General features: G+C 39.0%; 1 protein-coding gene across 4 annotated transcripts in view; it reads left to right on the forward strand.

Moving 5' to 3' along the window:
* ST18 (ST18, C2H2C-type zinc finger) overlaps positions 1-18227 on the forward strand; it is a 51093-nt gene that overhangs the window by 32593 nt on the left and 273 nt on the right. For all 4 annotated transcript variants that reach the window (XM_026075833.1, XM_026075835.1, XM_026075834.1 and 1 more), the window contains 8 exons: positions 2937-2999; positions 3787-3855; positions 8882-8944; positions 9040-9120; positions 10248-10469; positions 13143-13231; positions 14761-14864; positions 17294-17437. In XM_026075833.1, the coding sequence (XP_025931618.1) occupies positions 2937-2999; positions 3787-3855; positions 8882-8944; positions 9040-9120; positions 10248-10469; positions 13143-13231; positions 14761-14864; positions 17294-17437 (835 nt within the window). The remainder of the gene's footprint in view (positions 1-2936; positions 3000-3786; positions 3856-8881; positions 8945-9039; positions 9121-10247; positions 10470-13142; positions 13232-14760; positions 14865-17293; positions 17438-18227) is intronic.

Here is an 18227-nt window from a genome sequence, read left to right on the forward strand (position 1 = left end):
AGGGTCTTTTGACCTGTAGGATATCTATGTTTAAGTCCTTGATCTTCTTCCTTCAAAGCAGAGTTTGTCATTCTGTGTAGCTGAAAATCCAGTGGATGCACACACACGCAATTCAGGAGAATAGGCTGGTACTCTCTTCTCCCAAGTACAGTCTCTCTTGCTCTGTCTTAAACGCCAAGACTTTCCTGTCAAAAACTGCACATTAACCAGTCTGATTCCATTACATCTTTCTGCATGCAACAGCCTGTTTTGGTTTAGAATCGTTTCAGTGAAATTGTTCAAACCAGTTGAAATCACTAGTCACTTTTTAAAATCTCAGCGAGGCTCTTCAAAAAAGCCTTTTGGATTCACATCTACAGCATTTTGATATCAATAGAGTGGTCTCACTGTAATAGTCACCGGGGACTTAGCACTTTTCTTTTTGTCCCCAAAACAAAGTAGGTCTCTCTTGCACTCTTAGGCAAGTGCACTCTGTATTGCTTAGTGGTGATAGTCTATAGCATGTCAGTGCAGGCTCACCCGTAAATAAATGAGTCTCATCCTGTCACCCTGTGTCCTGCTCTCCAGACTCAGTGGCACTGAATCAGTTGGATACGCCTCTTTCTCTAGAAATTACATTTCCCTGGGGCAAGCTTCTCTGAAGAGTGATTCTTTCACCTCATGCCGTGCAGCCTGCATGTTGTCTGCTTATCATATTGTATCTGCAGTTGTAGTTCATGACCTAAATTGCCACAGGTCATGTTTGATTTGCCTCTTTTAAAACAAATGCATACAAAAATTGCTGTGAGTTTATCTGCTGAAAACTTTAATGGCTTTTCTTTTGTAATATTTATTCCTTTGTGATATTGACCAGTTCTGAGGTGGCCATAAAATACTTTTCTACTTCTCTAAATAATAATTCCCCAGAGTATTTACAAGAGCAATGCTTGGCTTACAGTATTTTTAGTATGTGTATTGCACAGTGAGTAGAAACAGATATCTAAAATGTGGCTGTCCAGAAACTTAAACGAGAAATAGTTTTAACATACAAGAAGAATCTATAGGCAATATAGGGAATAGACTGCATTTACTATAAACCCACTGAGCTCAGAACTCATACTGACCAATTGAGTACAGGTGGCTCCATCATGAGGAAGTTTTTAAAATGACATAAGCACTTAACAAAGAAAAATTTCTGAGATAGTAACTCAGCTGCGGTGAACTGTTGTATGAATACCATCTCCTAGCATGTGCTTTCTGTTTTTCCATGTTAATTCTTTTGCCTATAATTGTATTTTGGCACTGATAACTGCATTGCTCAGGTTGAAGTCGGCTGTGCAAACGAGGCTGATGCCTTCCTGAGTCTTTGTTACAGATTTGAAAAAAGCTCCTAGCACTCTTGCCAACTCAGAGAAAATATCCAGATGAGGATCTCAGGTACCCTTCTTCAAGCCTATGAAGCACTGTCTAGAAGTTTCAGTGTAGCTTCTGCTAAGCTACCGAAATCCCTTGGCCTTCTTAACCCTAGGCCCAGTGAGAGAACACACATCCCTTTATAAGGTGACTCCACAGGGTTAGTGTTGGAGTATTTTAAAATAGTACAGAAAGATCTGTTTAATTCACCTGTCTCCCATCCACAGCTTCCCTGAAAAAGTCCCAGAACTTTTGACTTCCCTGCCCTCTTGCAGAGGAACGTGTCCTCATTTGATAGCTGAGCTCAAAGCTGTGACCAAAGAAGGGCTGAGGAACAACAGGAGCTTTAACATCTTCTCCAGTTCCCCAGAAAGAATAAAGAAGGCCTTGAACTAACAGCCTAACAGGCCTAACAGCTATTCCAGAAGCCTGAAAGAGCAAATAAATAAATAAATAAATAGATAAATACAGTCATGTGCCATTCCTGTTGTAAAGATAGACAATTGTGCCCTTTGGGTTCCTCTTTCTTCTGGGGACTGAGCAGGCAAATCTGGTTGACTGCTAGCCTTGAGGGAGCCAGGATAGAGCGTTCCTAGAGCAACAGCAAAAATAATTCTTTAGGGCCCGATTCCTAGATTCAATAAAAATCATTTCCACCATTCTGATGGTATCAAAGGGTCTTTGAAAATGAATATAGACAACGAATACAGAGAGCTCACAGACAGAAACAGACTCCATAAGCTGTATAGAAGGTAAACTCTCTCTTACACCTAGATTGCATAACATTTTTATTTATTTAAAGAACCCCCTATTTAGATGTGCAGGAAATTTGGTTGTTCAGTCTTCAGCATTGTGGAATATACTTCTATCGGCATAAAGGAGCAAGTCTTTTGTGCTAGATTTACACCACCTTTGTATCGTTTCTCAATTCAGCTGAGAAATATCCAGAGAAAATTTTGTGCTCATTCTGAACCTTGTCTGTCTGCACTTATGTGTGCTTTCTGTTCTGCAAGCAACCATAACACCTAATTTCTCACTTGAAGTCAGCAAATAAAGATTGGATGTATTTCTAAAAAAGGTGCTTTATTTTGCTCAGAAGCTGAGGGATGACGTCAGATATTACTATACTCTGACTTGTATTATACAGGAGGTCAGATTAGAAATTTCAACCTTAACATTTATGAATTGCTATCAAAATTTGGTACCATTAGTGAAACTGTCTTTTCAAGAACCTAAGCCGTAACTGGAAATCTATGCAAAACATGGTGGTTTCACATTACATATAAATAAAAAAAGTTTTGGTTTCTTTGCATGGAAATATGAATACTTTTTCAGTCCTGTAAATATCTATGTCTCAAGTAGTAACTGAAAACTAGAAATGTCATGTAAGTTTTGCTAGTTTTTAGTAATGTCATGATAGTGTTGAGATGGTTAATGATGAATGTGATTGCCCTAAGAATTATTATGTAGTTCACTGCAGACTAGAGTGAGCTTTGTCATGTATTATATATATTCTCACTTCTCACTGTATCTTCTTTGCACAGCTGTCCAACTCCAGGATGTGATGGTAGCGGTCATGTAACAGGAAACTATGCCTCACATCGCAGGTAAGAAACAACAGGAAACCCAAAGCAGGAAGTAGAGCTAATTTTAGCTATTGTCATCTTCGAACAGTTTTATACCAACTATGGATAAGCATGCAAAAATAATTTGTAGAAAATACTCCATACAGAAATGTGCCCCCTTTCTGTTTCTGTTATATTTTGTGAATGTCTTGACTCAATAGATTGATGGAGTTAAGCAACATATGCTTATTACTCGAGCTGCATGTCTTAGGTGAGACCTGCAGATAAGTCATTCTGTAACGTTTTCATTTCCCTAAGCATACAAGCATTTTCCATACAGATGCTAGTGCATGGGATTTTAAATGAGGTTTCTGCAAGCTTCTCTACAAGTGGCTTTGAAATTCATAGATCTACAAACATACACTGTAGGTGCCAACTATTTTGCTCAGAATAGCCTATTGTCAACCTGGGGGATTGAAACAATAATTTCCTGCCTTTCCTTTTGGGAGCAGGATGGAAGCAGATTTTGTCTTTTTCCAACCACATGGACCAGACGTTCTACCTGCCCTTTACACTGGCAACATAAAGAAAGGGCTATCTGTACCACTGCCTCCCTGCAAAGCTTTACAGGGTCTTAGAAACCTCTGGCTCTGACCAAATCACTTTCCAGTAACTTAAGAGCTACAGACTGATATTGGCTGCTACTCCTTTGCCAACAGCAAATATTTTTTTCCCCATTGTAAATCATAGATTGTCCAGAGGTTGTCGTTTTAAGAAAAAAAAAAAAAAAGTCCTGTTTTAATGATACATTTCACATCTGTTTTCTTAGTGTCTCTGGGTGCCCATTAGCTGACAAGACATTAAAATCTCTTATGGCTGCCAACTCTCAGGAGCTTAAGTAAGTATCGATAATAGCAAAAATGTGATTGCTATTTGTTTCTGATCAGCATGTTCCCTACATTAATTGAATTGTTTATCTGATTTCCTTTGAGCTAGGTCAAGCCTTTGTTCAATGAACTGAATTGAAAGCTTTCCAGTGAGACAGAGTTCACTTTTCTCCATTTGTCTTTCTTCTTTTTTGTATCTCTTCATTTTCATGTACTAACCAGGACCTGAAGGAAGAATATGTAAACACTGAGAAGGAGACTGTTCACACAGTATTTTTGACTCAGACAGAAGCAGGAAGTATCTTACATGTAAGACTGGCAAATAACTCCGTCTGGTCAGAGAAGTTAGAATAAATCTAAAAAACAAACAGAACTGCAAATCATTTTTCATCATTCACTACCATATATTATGAGTTTAAAGTCACTGAAGCAGACATCAAGTCACATGATTTGGTGCTGGCATAATTCTCACCATGAAATGTCACTTACAAAAGGACTGTGCAGGCTCTACTATACGGACAGATGTATAGGGACACATGAATATTTCAAAAATCTGTAGTCAAGAGAGGCACTGGCAACCAGTCATCTGGTTATTGAATTGCCTCTGTCAATAAGGATGTGGGGAAGAGGAAAGGATAATTAGAGTTCTTTCATAGCTTTCCCTCTGCAACTTGTAAATTGGATCCCATAATAAATGCCTTGGAAATTTCATGAATGTATGTAAAAAGAGGAGACTCCTGTGACTGCACTTTCTGCCCTCCTGGAGGTTCCTTCCTAGTCCAGACTGAAGAAAATAAAGTCTTCTCATGGCACTTTTACAGTATCATAATGGTATTAATAGTAGTAGTAACTACATTCAGGCCTGACTCAGTGTTTAGTCACAAATGAGTTTCCCCAGATCAAACGTTAGGGCATCCCATCCTGTATTCTGGCAATTTGTGTTATAAAAAAGATGCTGAACTGATGGTAGCTACAGAGGTGAAGCTGCTGGAGATGCAGCAAAATGGCAAAGAAAGGCCATTTATATGGGCAACTGATCAAAGCAATTCCCAAAGCCAGTAGGTAAATTAACACACTGGCATAATGCTTCAGCTTTTGGATCACTGAGTCTCAAAGATACAAAATTTGGTTTTAGTTTGTTTTGAAAAGAGCAGCTCAAGAAGCAGGGTACTGACTTGTGAAAATGCTGACAAATTCTAAATCATTTGCTGAGTCATATGTATTTGTCCCTGCTTTTGTTGGCTTTCTGCCATAAATAGATGCTCACACAAATATTTTGAATAGTTGCTCTTCATGCAGCCCCTTCCCCCCATATTCATGTGCGAATAAGGAAATTTGCATACCAATATGGTTATTTTTCCACTAAAGCTTCTAGAGTTTTGGTCATGCCATAAGGAAAGAGGAGCAACAGCATATGACTTAAATGACAAACTGCACACTGTACGCCATGTATAATAAGTGAGTTGTGAAAGACAAAGTCAAAGTTCATGAACATTTCACAGACAGAAATATGTTGCATAATGTACTTAGCATTTAATTTCAATTAACTAGAAAAAGAGCAAAAATCAAAATCTGTTCACAGACAATTTGCAAAAGGAAAAAGGACTAAATAATTTTTTCCACAAATGCACCACCTTATCTTAGTTTCCTTCAAACATTATTCAGGTGAAATTTTAAATAAAACTCTGCTTTTGAGAAGGATTGGCTAAATGAAATCTTATGCCACAAACTGCAATCATACCTGCAGGGGTACAGTATAGTGATGTCGGTAGTTAATTTTATTTCACAGAGGTGTGAGGAAGGGGCATAAATGCTCATAGAATCAGGCCATCAAAGTACCCTTATGTAGTTAGGCATGAATATGAAAAAGCTGTATATTTTTTTCCAAATGTTATTCGCATTTAAATTGCCAGAATTGAGATGGGATTTTGGCTTTAATTGTGAATCTCTAAGCCAGCAAAGTCGCAAGACTTCCATGTGATCTACAGTTTGGAAATAAGGAAAATCTGTTCAAAAAGTGAGCCTTTGAGTCAGAATTGGGAAATTTTAAATCTGAAGATTCTTACTGCACAGAGCAGTCAAAGGTGACCAGATTAAGAAATACTAAAGTTGTTAATGATTTATAGGTTTTAAAGCTATAAGGGAGAATTATGATTGATTATCCTATTTCACTTCCTCTGATTTCACCAAAGAGTTGCTTATCAAGCCTTGAACAGGTTTAAAAGTGTACTTTAGAAAGATATCTACTTTCAGTTCAGAAACTTTAAATAATAGGTAATCAATTCTATCCTTAATTAAAATGTTATAGTGGTTACATGTTGATTTATTGGGAGTGATTCTAGCAGTTCTCCTAGACAGGTTTCATATAACAAGTTGGTACTTATCCCTATTCCATAAGCAGCATGGCGTATTTCAGTCAGTAATTTTCTCAGCTGATCTCTATGGGCTTATATTAACTAAAGTTCGTATCCAGCCCTCTCTGTGAATAGTTCCTGACAGCTTTGCAGTGAGTAAAAGTATCAGAAATGCTCCTAGATCTGCAGCTCAGTGCATCAATTTTCAGAGAAGTTGTAGTTCCTCTAATTAAAGTTAGAACAGTCCTGCTAGAGAACGGCACAAAATGACAAGTACTCAATGGATGTTTACAAAAATGTCTGTGTGGAATCACTGTGAAGCTATCATGGAGAAAAAACTCCATGAAGGGTAGAAGAATCTGTAACCTAGACCCTTTCACGAGTTGATAACTTTCAGCTTGAGTCCTCTGATCCTCCAGTGTGAATCTGATTTGCTTGGCTCTGCACAGGGAATCCGCAACAGAGGATGTCTCCCTAGACTGGGGCACCACTCCAAACTCATCATCCAGTTAAAAGCTGATGAAGATCCACAAACTGTAGAGCAATATATTGTTGGTGTATCTTATATTGTGGAATTTCAGAATCCGTATAAAGATACAACCAGTATTTGGAAAACCCAATTCAGTGATCATGCACAGAAGTCTTACTAGTGTAGGTTCTTACTAATTTGTCAGTAGTCCACCTGAAATGTTGTTCTATAATTTTATTAATACTGTACTAGTAACATCTCAATCTCAAATCTTTAATGACCCTAAGAATATCTTGAATTCTAATCTGGCTATGACAACTAACTGCTGACAGAAGTGGTAAACACAGAGGAGAAGATGCAAAATTATTTCAGTGTCATTTTTAAGTCCATAACAGATTTGTGATCTGAATGTCTCCCATAAAAAGCTCTTTACTGAAATAAATCTGCATACAGTCTATCTGGACAGCTCTTCCATCTGTGATCATCTGATAAAATTAGTAGCCAAAATTAATACCCATAGTATTTGGCATGTATTCTGGATTTACTTATGAGCACTTACACTCTCCAGACATCTGCCCTTGCTGCTTGCTTCACATAACATTGTGCCCAATCATTATCCCACACTCAGGTCAGCATTTAGCTCTGCACAGTCAAGCATATCTGGGACACTGCAACCCGCACCTCTGCCTTAGCTGTCACTGTGAAGCATGTCATTCTGCCAAAATATTTTGTTCAGAAAATGTCATTACGAAATGTTTTGACATTGTCTTTAAAAAAACCTCCCCTTTCCACAGTTTAAATTATTTGCTGAATTCTACTTGAATCAGTGAATAAATTTGGTCATGCCCAAAGAAATCATTCTTTTGACAAATTAATTGTTCTCAGAAAAATAGTTTCAAATATTCTGTGAAGAGGTAAACTACAATGGATATTACAATTGCATATTTAGGTGTTTTCCATGTCAGCCTACCAACAACTTTAATAAATCACCCATCTCCTCATCTCAGTAAGAAATCAGTAAGAACTGAGCCCTTTAAGGGATTACTGAAAGCTGCAAATTTCCATAGTGGTTTACTACAAGATTATTTGGCACAATTCTTCCTCTAATTCTGATACTCTGTAAAAAACATAGCATTCAAAAGGCCCTTAGGGATGCTTAACATCCTTAGTGCTTAACTTAGTGCTGTACAATACAGAAATGTAGAAATGGCTGGCACAACTTCTAAAAGTCAATATTTTGCTTGTGCTGCTTTATGTTCTGAGGTATGTTTTTGTTCTCTTTAAAAAAACACACACACACAAATACAATTCCATCAAATGAAAAAAAAAAAAAAGATCTCTCTGAAAGATAGATTACTTCTCAGATTACTTCTCAGGTGGAAGGTGATATCAGTAAAGTCCTGCTCCGAAACCCACAGAAGTCAATGGAAGGACCCACTGACTGCAGTAGACTTTTGAAGCACACTCTTCATGCCCTGCCAGAGGGCAAGAAGCTTACCCACTCAGAGCGCAAGTGACACAATAACAGGCAGGATTGTTTCTTTTCACTGTATGGATGTTTTGGTATTAAACATTCATATCTGAAAAGGCTTCTGTTTGTTGCACACACACACACAAGCCCCTTAACTATAAGACGTAAGCATAATCCACTTACCAAGCTGAATACCCAATCGAATCTACTGTTAGACAGATATGGTCCTGTTGTACACTTACTGTGCTAGAAAATACAAACTACTAAATTCAAATTCTGGCTCTCACACTGACTGTATTGGCGGCCAAAAGTAAAACTGCTTCTCTGCTTCCATTTCCGCTTTTGTAGATACTGGCAAAGTGCTTATTTGTGTCTGTACCTGAAAACATCAGAGGAATAACAAATGAACACGTAACAGTAAATTTACAAATAGATCAATATCAAGCTGCTTTTTTTTAATGTTGATCCCAGCACAAGGAAAAACGTTTGGTGAAAACAGTGTTATAAACTATTTAAATCCGTGCATCATATGCAGTATACTTCACATTGCAGATTAAAATTCAGGTATAAAATAAAAAATGAAAGCAGGTTGCTCATTTAAAAAAATGAACAAGAACTAGTTTTAATTATTCAGCAAAAACTCTATTGTTCTTTCTTCCATTCTAGACAAAATGCACAAGGTACAGTTTATTTACTGTTACCATTGTGGCTGTATTTTGTAAGCTCTCTGTATTTTCCTATAGGTGTCCAACACCTGGCTGCGATGGTTCTGGCCATGTGACTGGGAATTATGCATCACACAGAAGGTAAGAATTATCCCATTGTCTGGAGCTGCAGCGCTCAGAGTTCTCAACAAGCAGCAGTGGAAAGAAGTTGCTTTTATCCTGTGTACTTCTTTCAGCTTGTCCGGTTGTCCTCGTGCCAGGAAAGGTGGTATCAAAGTGGCTCCCACCAAGGAAGAAAAAGAAGACCCTGAACTTAAGTGAGTAGCAAAAGCACAGGTCTACCAGCAGTGAAGGGGCAAAAAAACGCAAAACAGTAAAAGCTCAGGACTTGATGCATCATAGGAAATGCCCTAGTTAATCTGAGGCACATGAGAACATGTCCTAGAGCTGGAGACAAATCAAGTGTTTCTGCTACTAGTGAAGCTGGTGGAGTTCATCACCTTGGAGCTTGAACAGTTGGGCAGGGTTGCTGCATTTGCTTTCATTATTCCAATTATTTTAAACAGTGCCATGCAAGTGCCACTTGGTTGAGAATTTGGCAAAATTAAGGAAAATAAAAAATTTCTGCCTGTAGGGAAATCTTCCCGTATCAGCTGTGGTCATCATCAGCATGGACCCAAATAATAAACCCAAATTGCAAACAGTCACCAAAATCATGAATACAGAGTGCTAGAATTGACCCAATGAAACAATTAAATCACAGTGACACCTTCAAAATATATCCCAGAGAACTTACATGTGTGTAAGTCTCATGCCCTTCCTCTATGTATGAGTTAAAATTTCACTTGAGGTGAAAACTGGTAGCTCAGTAGAGATTCACTATGTTCCTTACTTGAATGTACATTCCATTAAATAAGTAAACGATCGACTGCCAGAATAGAGATATGAAGATTTGGTTACACTCAGTATGGTTCTTAATACTTGCTAATGATATATAAGAGGCTGACAGCAGTGCAGAAAATCCCAAGTTTCTCTTTGCAAGTATTTGCATGTGATAATACAAGTTTTCCAACTACAGAAACCCACCCTCTGCTTTGTGCCAGAAACATAAATAGAGAAGAGCAAATGCTGACTTTTCATACATTTCTAAAAGTGTGATTTATTCCTCTGATAGAATTTCAGTTTTCTGGTAAAATACTATCTAAACAAATGTTCTAGTTCCTTAGGCTGTACAACTGTATTTTAAGTTGCCTAAGATTGAAATAAGCTGAATGCCTAAAGCTCAGCTTGACATGAATGGGTACAGCATATCTCTTGGGACCAAGTTTCAACACATTAGTGTAAGTGGCATAGGCAGTTGGAATTATTTTCTCTTATTTTGTTGAGACTGTCTTCACCTGCTCTGTCTAGTGAAAATGGGGGTTCTTTTCCTGTGTTTCTGTAGATGTCCAGTGATAGGCTGTGATGGCCAAGGTCACATATCAGGTAAATACACTTCTCATCGCACTGCTTCTGGTTGTCCTTTGGCTGCCAAGAGACAGAAGGAGAGTCCTGTCAATGGGTCTTCACTATCCTGGAAACTGAACAAACAAGAGCTGCCACACTGTCCTTTGCCAGGCTGCAACGGGCTGGGTCATGTTAATAATGTTTTTGTCACCCACAGAAGGTATAACTTTGTGTTTTCTCTTTTTACTTCTCCTTAACAATCTGCTGTTGAGTTGGCAACATAAGAGGCTATAGTCTAAATGAATTGTGTTGAAGTCTTTTAAGTAACAATACAGTTTACACTGCAGCTGATGGAACAGAATAACTTTGAGAGGGTTGGGATGAACTTTTAACTCTTCTTTACATTCTCATTGCAGTGTGACTTTCCACATTCTTTGCTTAGTCTTAACACAGTTTCTATATGATTTAAAATGTAATAGAGTTCTTTCCTAGGCAAATATGGAGTTATGCCTGTATATCCTTTACAGAAAATGCAAATATCATTGACATGTCAGGAGAAGGGATTTAGCAAGAGCTATGGCTGCATTCATTCATCATTCCACCAATGGGAAAAGCTATTTTCTTAAAGTTTGTATTTAAACAACTAAAATCAAACAAAAAGTAAACAGGCAGAATTCATATGGATTACAGAAGTTTGAAGTTGTAACAGTTTTTCAAGGAAACAACCCTTATAAAATGGGAATCACATATATAAACAGTAACAATAATCACCATTATTTTATATATCACTATGAAAACCCTAATATCATTTGAACCTATTCACTCAATAATACTCAAAGAATCTGGCTATAGAAACAGAATTAATACCCGGCGAAGTTTAGTCTTCTGTGTATATCAGGAATTAAATCTATATTCTATCCCTCCTTTGCTTTCTTTCTAACAGTCTGAACCAACTTCTCCAACACAAGAATATCCAAGGTGGTTCAGTCTGATTCAGCAGAACTGTCTGTTAAAAAATCACAGCCTATGAAATCTGGTGTTTAATGGCCCTCCAGCAAGTTCCATTACTCTTACTCTTCCTTTTCCTTTGACCCTTGGGTTTGATTTGGTGAGCCACTCCTGTTTTTCATCTTTTTTCCCATCTCAGTCTCAAGCTTGGAAGTCCTACTGTGGCTCTGCCCCAGCCCACTCCCAGCTCACCCCTAGAAATGGTTATTATTTCTTTGGCTGCAAACTCCAGAGTAATACACAGTCATACAGAGCTCTTAGCTCAGTGGCTAGAGCACTGTCCTAAAGTTTGGGTGATCTGTTTTCAGGTCCATCTGATACAGACACTGTCTACTGTGCACCCAAGTCTCCGTATTTAGTGTTTGCTATTGGGTGGCTCCCAGCTGCCAAAGACAGCTATGTAGGAAGAAACACTCACCACAAGTCCTTAGGTGATATTTTAGGCAGTCTGAATGTGGACTTTGGCCTCTTTCTATCGGTTCCTCATCTATATAATGGATGTAATGGAATCAGCCCATCCTGGGAAGGCTGAATAATAAATTCACCAAAGGGTTGCGAACGGCTCATATGCAAAGTTATGGGGGCACCTAATGGTCTGTAATAGAGAGAAACCCCCATAGCAGTGGGTTCATCCAGTGTTATAATTTTATGATCGATATGCCATGCTGATCTGTTTACATTATGACACAACTGTGAGCTGTGGTTAATTAATGCATGCTAATCAATATGCTAACTTGAAGCAAACAGCATAAAAAGCGTTAGTTTGTTGCAACTCATCCTACAGATGATTCCTATGCTACTTAAGGCTGGATGACATTCAAGAACATGTTAGTTAAAATGGGGTCCTTAATAGCACTCCTGAAGCCTAACAAGTCACCTGTGGCTTTCAGACATTCTTCTGACTAGTTGTTGCTCTGGACAGAGATAATAAATAGTATTTCAGAACTGGAGAACTAGCATGTCCCCCTACATAGCTTTTAGCTAAGCAAGTGTGATGCTAATTTAATCCTGCAAACACTTGTTTTCCGTGTAGAAGCACCATGTTTGTTAGAATCTTTGGGGGTTTTGCAAAAAAAAAAAAAAAAGTTCAACCATTCTCTTGCTGGGACAAAATTTTGCTTTACTCCTTACTTGGCTACATCTGAATACAAACCAGCATATGGGTATTTCTTCTTTGTTATTTATTAAGATATTATTAAGACAGTGCAATTCATCTTAGGCCTTTAGTGGGCTATAAAAATTGCTTCAGATAATTACCAGCTGATGAAATTGTAAGCTTTGAAGTAGCAAAATGTAATTTAATATTAACAGTGGTTAAAAAGCAAACTGACTATATAACAGAACCATTCTAAAAAGCTATTACAGTCTATAGGGCATATCCAGAGTTATTATATATTGATCATTATTATGTATCAACAAAATGATACAATAGTTGTGCACTGTGGAAATCATCCCATTAACTAAATTTTATTTTTTTAAGAATGGTAAACCTGCCATTTTCAAGGACCATACTGCCCCCCTCCTTTGAAGCATAGTGCTTCAATAAAAACTACAGGAAGTTTTTATTTAGGTTGGTGGGACTTCAAGAATTCTCTAAATTTTTCTTCACATAACTCAATAATAGCTCCCACTGCTATTTGGATTATTCTGAAATGTGTTTAGGAGTTGTTTACTTGTAGGTTGAGATTTCTGTGCCAATTTTCAAGCTGGAATATACAGTTAAATAGCTCTTTATGAGTTATGTCAATCCCTGAAGCTATGCTATAATGGAGATACAGATGTGACCTCAGGTACAGAGGTCTGACCAAGTGCATGATAATATTGCCTGAAAGGATTGTTGCCATTTTCAAGTGGGTGCTAATGTTTTTTTTCCTATTCTTTTCAGTCTGTCTGGTTGTCCTCTGAATGCACAAGCCATAAAAAAGGGCAAAATTTCGGAAGAATTAATGACTATCAAGTTTAAAGCAAGTGGTGGTAAGGAGATTTGTAAAAGATGATGACATTTATTTAGATAGAAGGGCCCTGACTCCCATTTATACATATGCCCCTTTATGCCATTCTGGCATTAATTCTCACTCCTTTCAGTTGTCTCTAGCAATAACAAAACTTCAATAACAAAAATCTTTGCATGATATATTACAAAATTCTCATTTGCATCATGATAGCTCAACATTTGTGGTACCTTCTGGTCTTAACTCAGAGTGTTATTTTTTGATTTGAAGATGTTTTAAATATTGTTATTAGTAATAATGTATTAATTACAGCTCAGAAGGACTTAGCTAACTAATGATTAAGGTAAGAAGGGGTAAATATTGCATGCAGAAATGGATTCATCTCCCTATCTTGAATCCTACATGGTTTAGTTTCTGTGCAGTGCTTTGATGATTTTCCTAACACATATAGTAAATATAAAGGAACAGTTACCAAATAGATATAGGAGAAAATAAGTAGAGTCTGCTTTCTTATACAGCGTAGGTCAGAGAGCTGGACATTGAGCCAGGATTAAAGAGACTTAGCTTTTATGCCTCAGACTGCTGAGTAAAGCGGCTGTGTTATCTTGGGCAAATGAGTTTGCTCCCATGTGCCCTACTCTCTGTCCAAGTTATCACTGGAACAGAGGCTGCTGCTTACAGATTTTCCTTGCTGGGTCCCTAGTAGGCTCAGATCAGGAGTCTGGGTTTTAAAGCAGTAACAATGACAGTGGTAATAATCTCTAAGCAGAAGTGATCTCAGAGTGGTACTAAGCAGAAAGAGGGACATGTATTGCCAGTTATAGCTGCTCAGTATTATTCAGGAAAAGGCTTTCATTAAAGACCTGAAGATCTTTCTTTGCTACCTAACTTGTGGGGATGTAAAAGTCCTCACTCTTTTTTTTTTCTTTTTTTTCCTATGGTGCCTTTTAGCCTCCTGACAGTTTCCATTTTGCCGTCATTTAAGTGTTCATTCAAAACTAAGGCTGTGCTTCTTCAAGTTATTGTGCATAGAGATTAATCCCCACAGTGCTTCTTGCAAGTTCAGTAGCAGGTATAAACGAGCCTACTAAAGTCGGCAAAGTTATACCAGTGGAGATGTTACCCTGGGGCGTTCACTGCAAAGGAAGAGTTGCTGTTATGTTTCTTTTAAACCTAAAAAGACATTGTTAATACTCACTCATCTTATGTGACAGACTTTTCTCTTTTCAAGCATTTCCAGCACTTTTTCCTTTCTCTGTTCTGTAGCTTGTGGTTGCAAGTTGTACTGAAAAAAAAAAAAAAATTGAGAAACACAAAAACTCAGAAAGCATTCCTTGCCCCTTACATGTTTCAGCTCATATAGATGTTTTACAGCTAGCCAACAATTTTGACAGTAAAAGCAGAATAAGAGGCAATTTAAAGATCAATCATTTGATCAGAAAACCTGTTATTTTCCTCTTGTTCAGTAACAGGTAACCCAGCTTATTACTTGTATATCCATTTACATGTGAACACTTTAAATCTGATCATGGTACTTTCAACTATTTGCAGGTATTGAGAGTGATGAAGAAATCAGACATTTGGATGAGGAAATAAAAGAACTGAATGAATCCAATCTTAAAATTGAAGCTGACATGATGAAACTTCAAACTCAGGTATAACATCAAAGCAAAAAGTTCAAACTTTTGTTATGTATGTAAATGCTATATTTAAACACAGTTATTCTTGTGCACACATGTTTTCCCCTCACTCTGTAGCATTCAAAACTGCCAAAATCCTACATGCTTTTTGTCAAGGTCTTTTTGTTTTCTGTAAATAAGCAGCAAATTCCTTGGTATTGTCATGAAAATCTGCAGAGTAATAGGTTCAAGACAGTTTGGAGCTAATCTTGGCAAGCAGGAAAACCATATTTACTAAACAAAACATGCATTTTCCTTTGTTGACCAAACCTGTGTTGACCAAACTATACAGAATCCCATGACTGCCATAAGAACTCGTGTTAGGCAAACTATTAGGAAATACCATTACTTCTTATGAGCATACTCTAACTGTTATGAAAGTTGATTTTGTTCTTATCTGTGCCTTAGAAAATTTCCCTACTTCAATTCACCCACTGTCAGTTATTCAAATAGTTTGAATTTTGCCTCCAGGCAACACCTGGTAAAGAATGGGTGCCTTTTGCTAACTTGTATAGCAGATTAATTTGAAGGGGAGCTATGAAAAAGAGTCATTCTCTTTCAGTATTTGTATGCCAGCAAGAGTAAATTAGCCTTAAGATGCTGACTGTAGTTCTATTGAGTGAGCTGAATATGTTCATCCATGCAGAGACAGCTATATACACCTGGTAATTCACCTGGTAAACTAGGCAAAAGCAAGAGCAGAAACTTGCTAAATATGTTAGGAGCAGTGAGAGCTTAGGAAAAAAATTCCTAAATGGGAGCAGATCTGGAAACCCAATATAAGTCTAAACTTACCAAAACAAACTGAGTGTAACCCAGTATACCCCTCTGTATTTGCACCACGCTGGAATGTGTACAGTGCTGATATGTGCTGTTTTTATAATAGCCACAGCTTTTATGGTCTAAATATGGGTGAAGTTTATATCACCTGCGCTGAATCTGAATTGACTGGCTTCACACTACAAAGGTTGTGGGATATCCATCCCAGACTGCACTGCAGTGTTTTTCAGTGTCTGTGGACACTTTTTTTAGTTCTCTCTGGAGAACACTGTGCTGTTTGCACAGATACAAGAAATTGCCTAATTTAAGCAAGCACAGATTTCCTCTCCTCTGAATTTCTGCCTGCTGAGGGCAGCCCGACCAGCAAAGCTTGAACTGAGCTACATTTGAAGGAGTGTGTCCCCTAAGTAGCTTTGCTCTGTCTCCTTTTAATCTAACTTGGCCAGGTGTTAGGCTTCTGTGAGCACACTCCAGAGGCAAAGTTGTAGTGGATTTTCCTGGCACTTCATTACCTCAGGCAGGCAAGAAAGAGTTCTTCACCTGAGGATCGTTTTGGTGTATGATGGTTTATTCCAGTATGACAAAGGGAACTAAACTGGTCACAGCAAGAGACAGATCTAAGCAGTGCAGAGGTACGTAGTCCTAATGAGGAGCGGGTGGGCGCAATGCCTGTGGACGGGACTCTGTTGTTCTGCGCCTTGTGCGGCCCTTAGCAGCTGCTGCAGTGGCAGCGGTTCGGGGAGGGCCCAGTGCGCGGTGGCAGCACTTCCCAACTGCACTGTCTGGTGCCCGTTACTGTGCGAGAAGCTGGGCGGTGGAGAACCAGGCCCTGCCGTCGCCGTCTTTGGTTTTTCAGCACTGCTTTTGCATACGAACCTTCGGAGCTGAGTATATTCCTAGCTCTCTCAGGCTAAAAGGATACCATTTTGCTAACACAGGTGCTTTTTCCTCCTGTTTTTGAGAGCTATGTGTTTCCATCCTGTTGGTCAGCGATGATCTTTGCGATTGTTCTGCGCTCAGCCTCGCGGCTCCCTTCCCGCTCTCTTTTTCTCTTATTGTTTCCAGCGCCGGCCCTCTCTCTAATCCGGACCAGCTCGCAGGGCTGCCCTGTGCCCAGGAGCAGGGCAGGAAAGTAGCACAGTAGCTAATACCGGTGCCGTTGCTATTGTGGTCAATCAGCAGGCATGCTATAAGGCAGGGCGGCAATGCAAACATCAAGCTCTTTTCTCCTTTCTTCCGCCAGCCCTGAGGCCACAGGCTCCATCCCAGCTAGACGCTGGCCCTTCCCCCTCCTCAGCTTCTTGAGGCCTGGAGACTTGAAGTCATTTCTGAGCTCATCTTCCCCACACAATGTGCTCCTCCGGCAGTGGGGCCACTCACCAGCACCTTGCAGACACAGGGTTTCCTTGTGAACTGACAACAAAGTCCGTCAGTTCAGAATGAATATGACTTCTTCCTTGCTGTCAATATTCTGTGGAGAAATTATGTCTATCTTAAAAAAAAAGTACCTGAATTTCCAATCCATAGTGTGTCCTTTCACAATCATGTGACTGTCGGTTTGGGTTCAATCTGCAGTTATAATACAGCCAAGGGTCTTTTTGTTTGTGTGTGTCTGTGATTTTTAGATCACATCTATGGAGAGCAATTTGAAAACAATAGAAGAAGAGAACAAACTTATAGAGCAGAACAACGAGAGCCTATTGAAGGAGTTAGCTGGCTTAAGCCAAGCCCTCATCTCCAGCCTTGCTGACATTCAGCTTCCACAGATGGTAAGACCACAGCCAGCAGCTTCACACCTTCTTTGGGACTGTTTTGCCAGCACTTGAAGCAGATGAGCAAGCTCAGGGACCAGCGGGAGCACTGTAGCTGTGTTAGCAGAGAGCTCTGCTTAGACTAATTTACTCTGCAGAGATGCTGGATCAGTGAACCTGGGGGACTCTGCATGCTAACACTCAGTTGCTTCCAGGACTGTGCTGACACTGTTTTCTCTGCCCTGTACTGCATTGTGCAAGACAGACTTTTCCCCTTTCTCTTCCTCTCTGAATGTCCATCATGTACTAGGCATGAGAACTGCACAACAGAGAATCCTTAGAGTTGTTTTGTTCCTAGATCAAAATTTTCACCTGTTTGATCCAACTCAGTGCTGTGATTTTTCTGGAGCCAGCAAAGCTCAACCTATTGCTCAAAACCTCCAGGTCCTATTTATCTTACTTGCAAACACAAGCCAAATCCACAAAGATACTTAGAGCTCTAGAATTACAGCCTCTTTTCCCAATCTCAGGTGGGAAATTAGGTGAGGAAAGTTAAAGATATCTCAGCCATAATCCCAGAGCTAAACAGGCCACAATAGAAAAGCAAGTCACATTGAAGACTATATCGCCAGTCCCTGTTGTTGTTGGGGGAGTGCATGGTCCCCCCAACACATGAACCTACCTTCCCTTCTACAAACCCTCCATTAAATTGGGTGGCTGTCGTGTTTTGACATTTGCCCAGTTGCCATGTCACTGCTTTTCCATGCTTTGGGATGGGGTGTGGTTTTTTGTTTTTTTTTTTTTTTTT

The sequence above is a fragment of the Apteryx rowi genome, unplaced genomic scaffold (genome assembly GCF_003343035.1).
Source record: "Apteryx rowi isolate R43461 unplaced genomic scaffold, aptRow1 scaffold_412, whole genome shotgun sequence".
Classification (NCBI taxonomy): domain Eukaryota; kingdom Metazoa; phylum Chordata; class Aves; order Apterygiformes; family Apterygidae; genus Apteryx; species Apteryx rowi.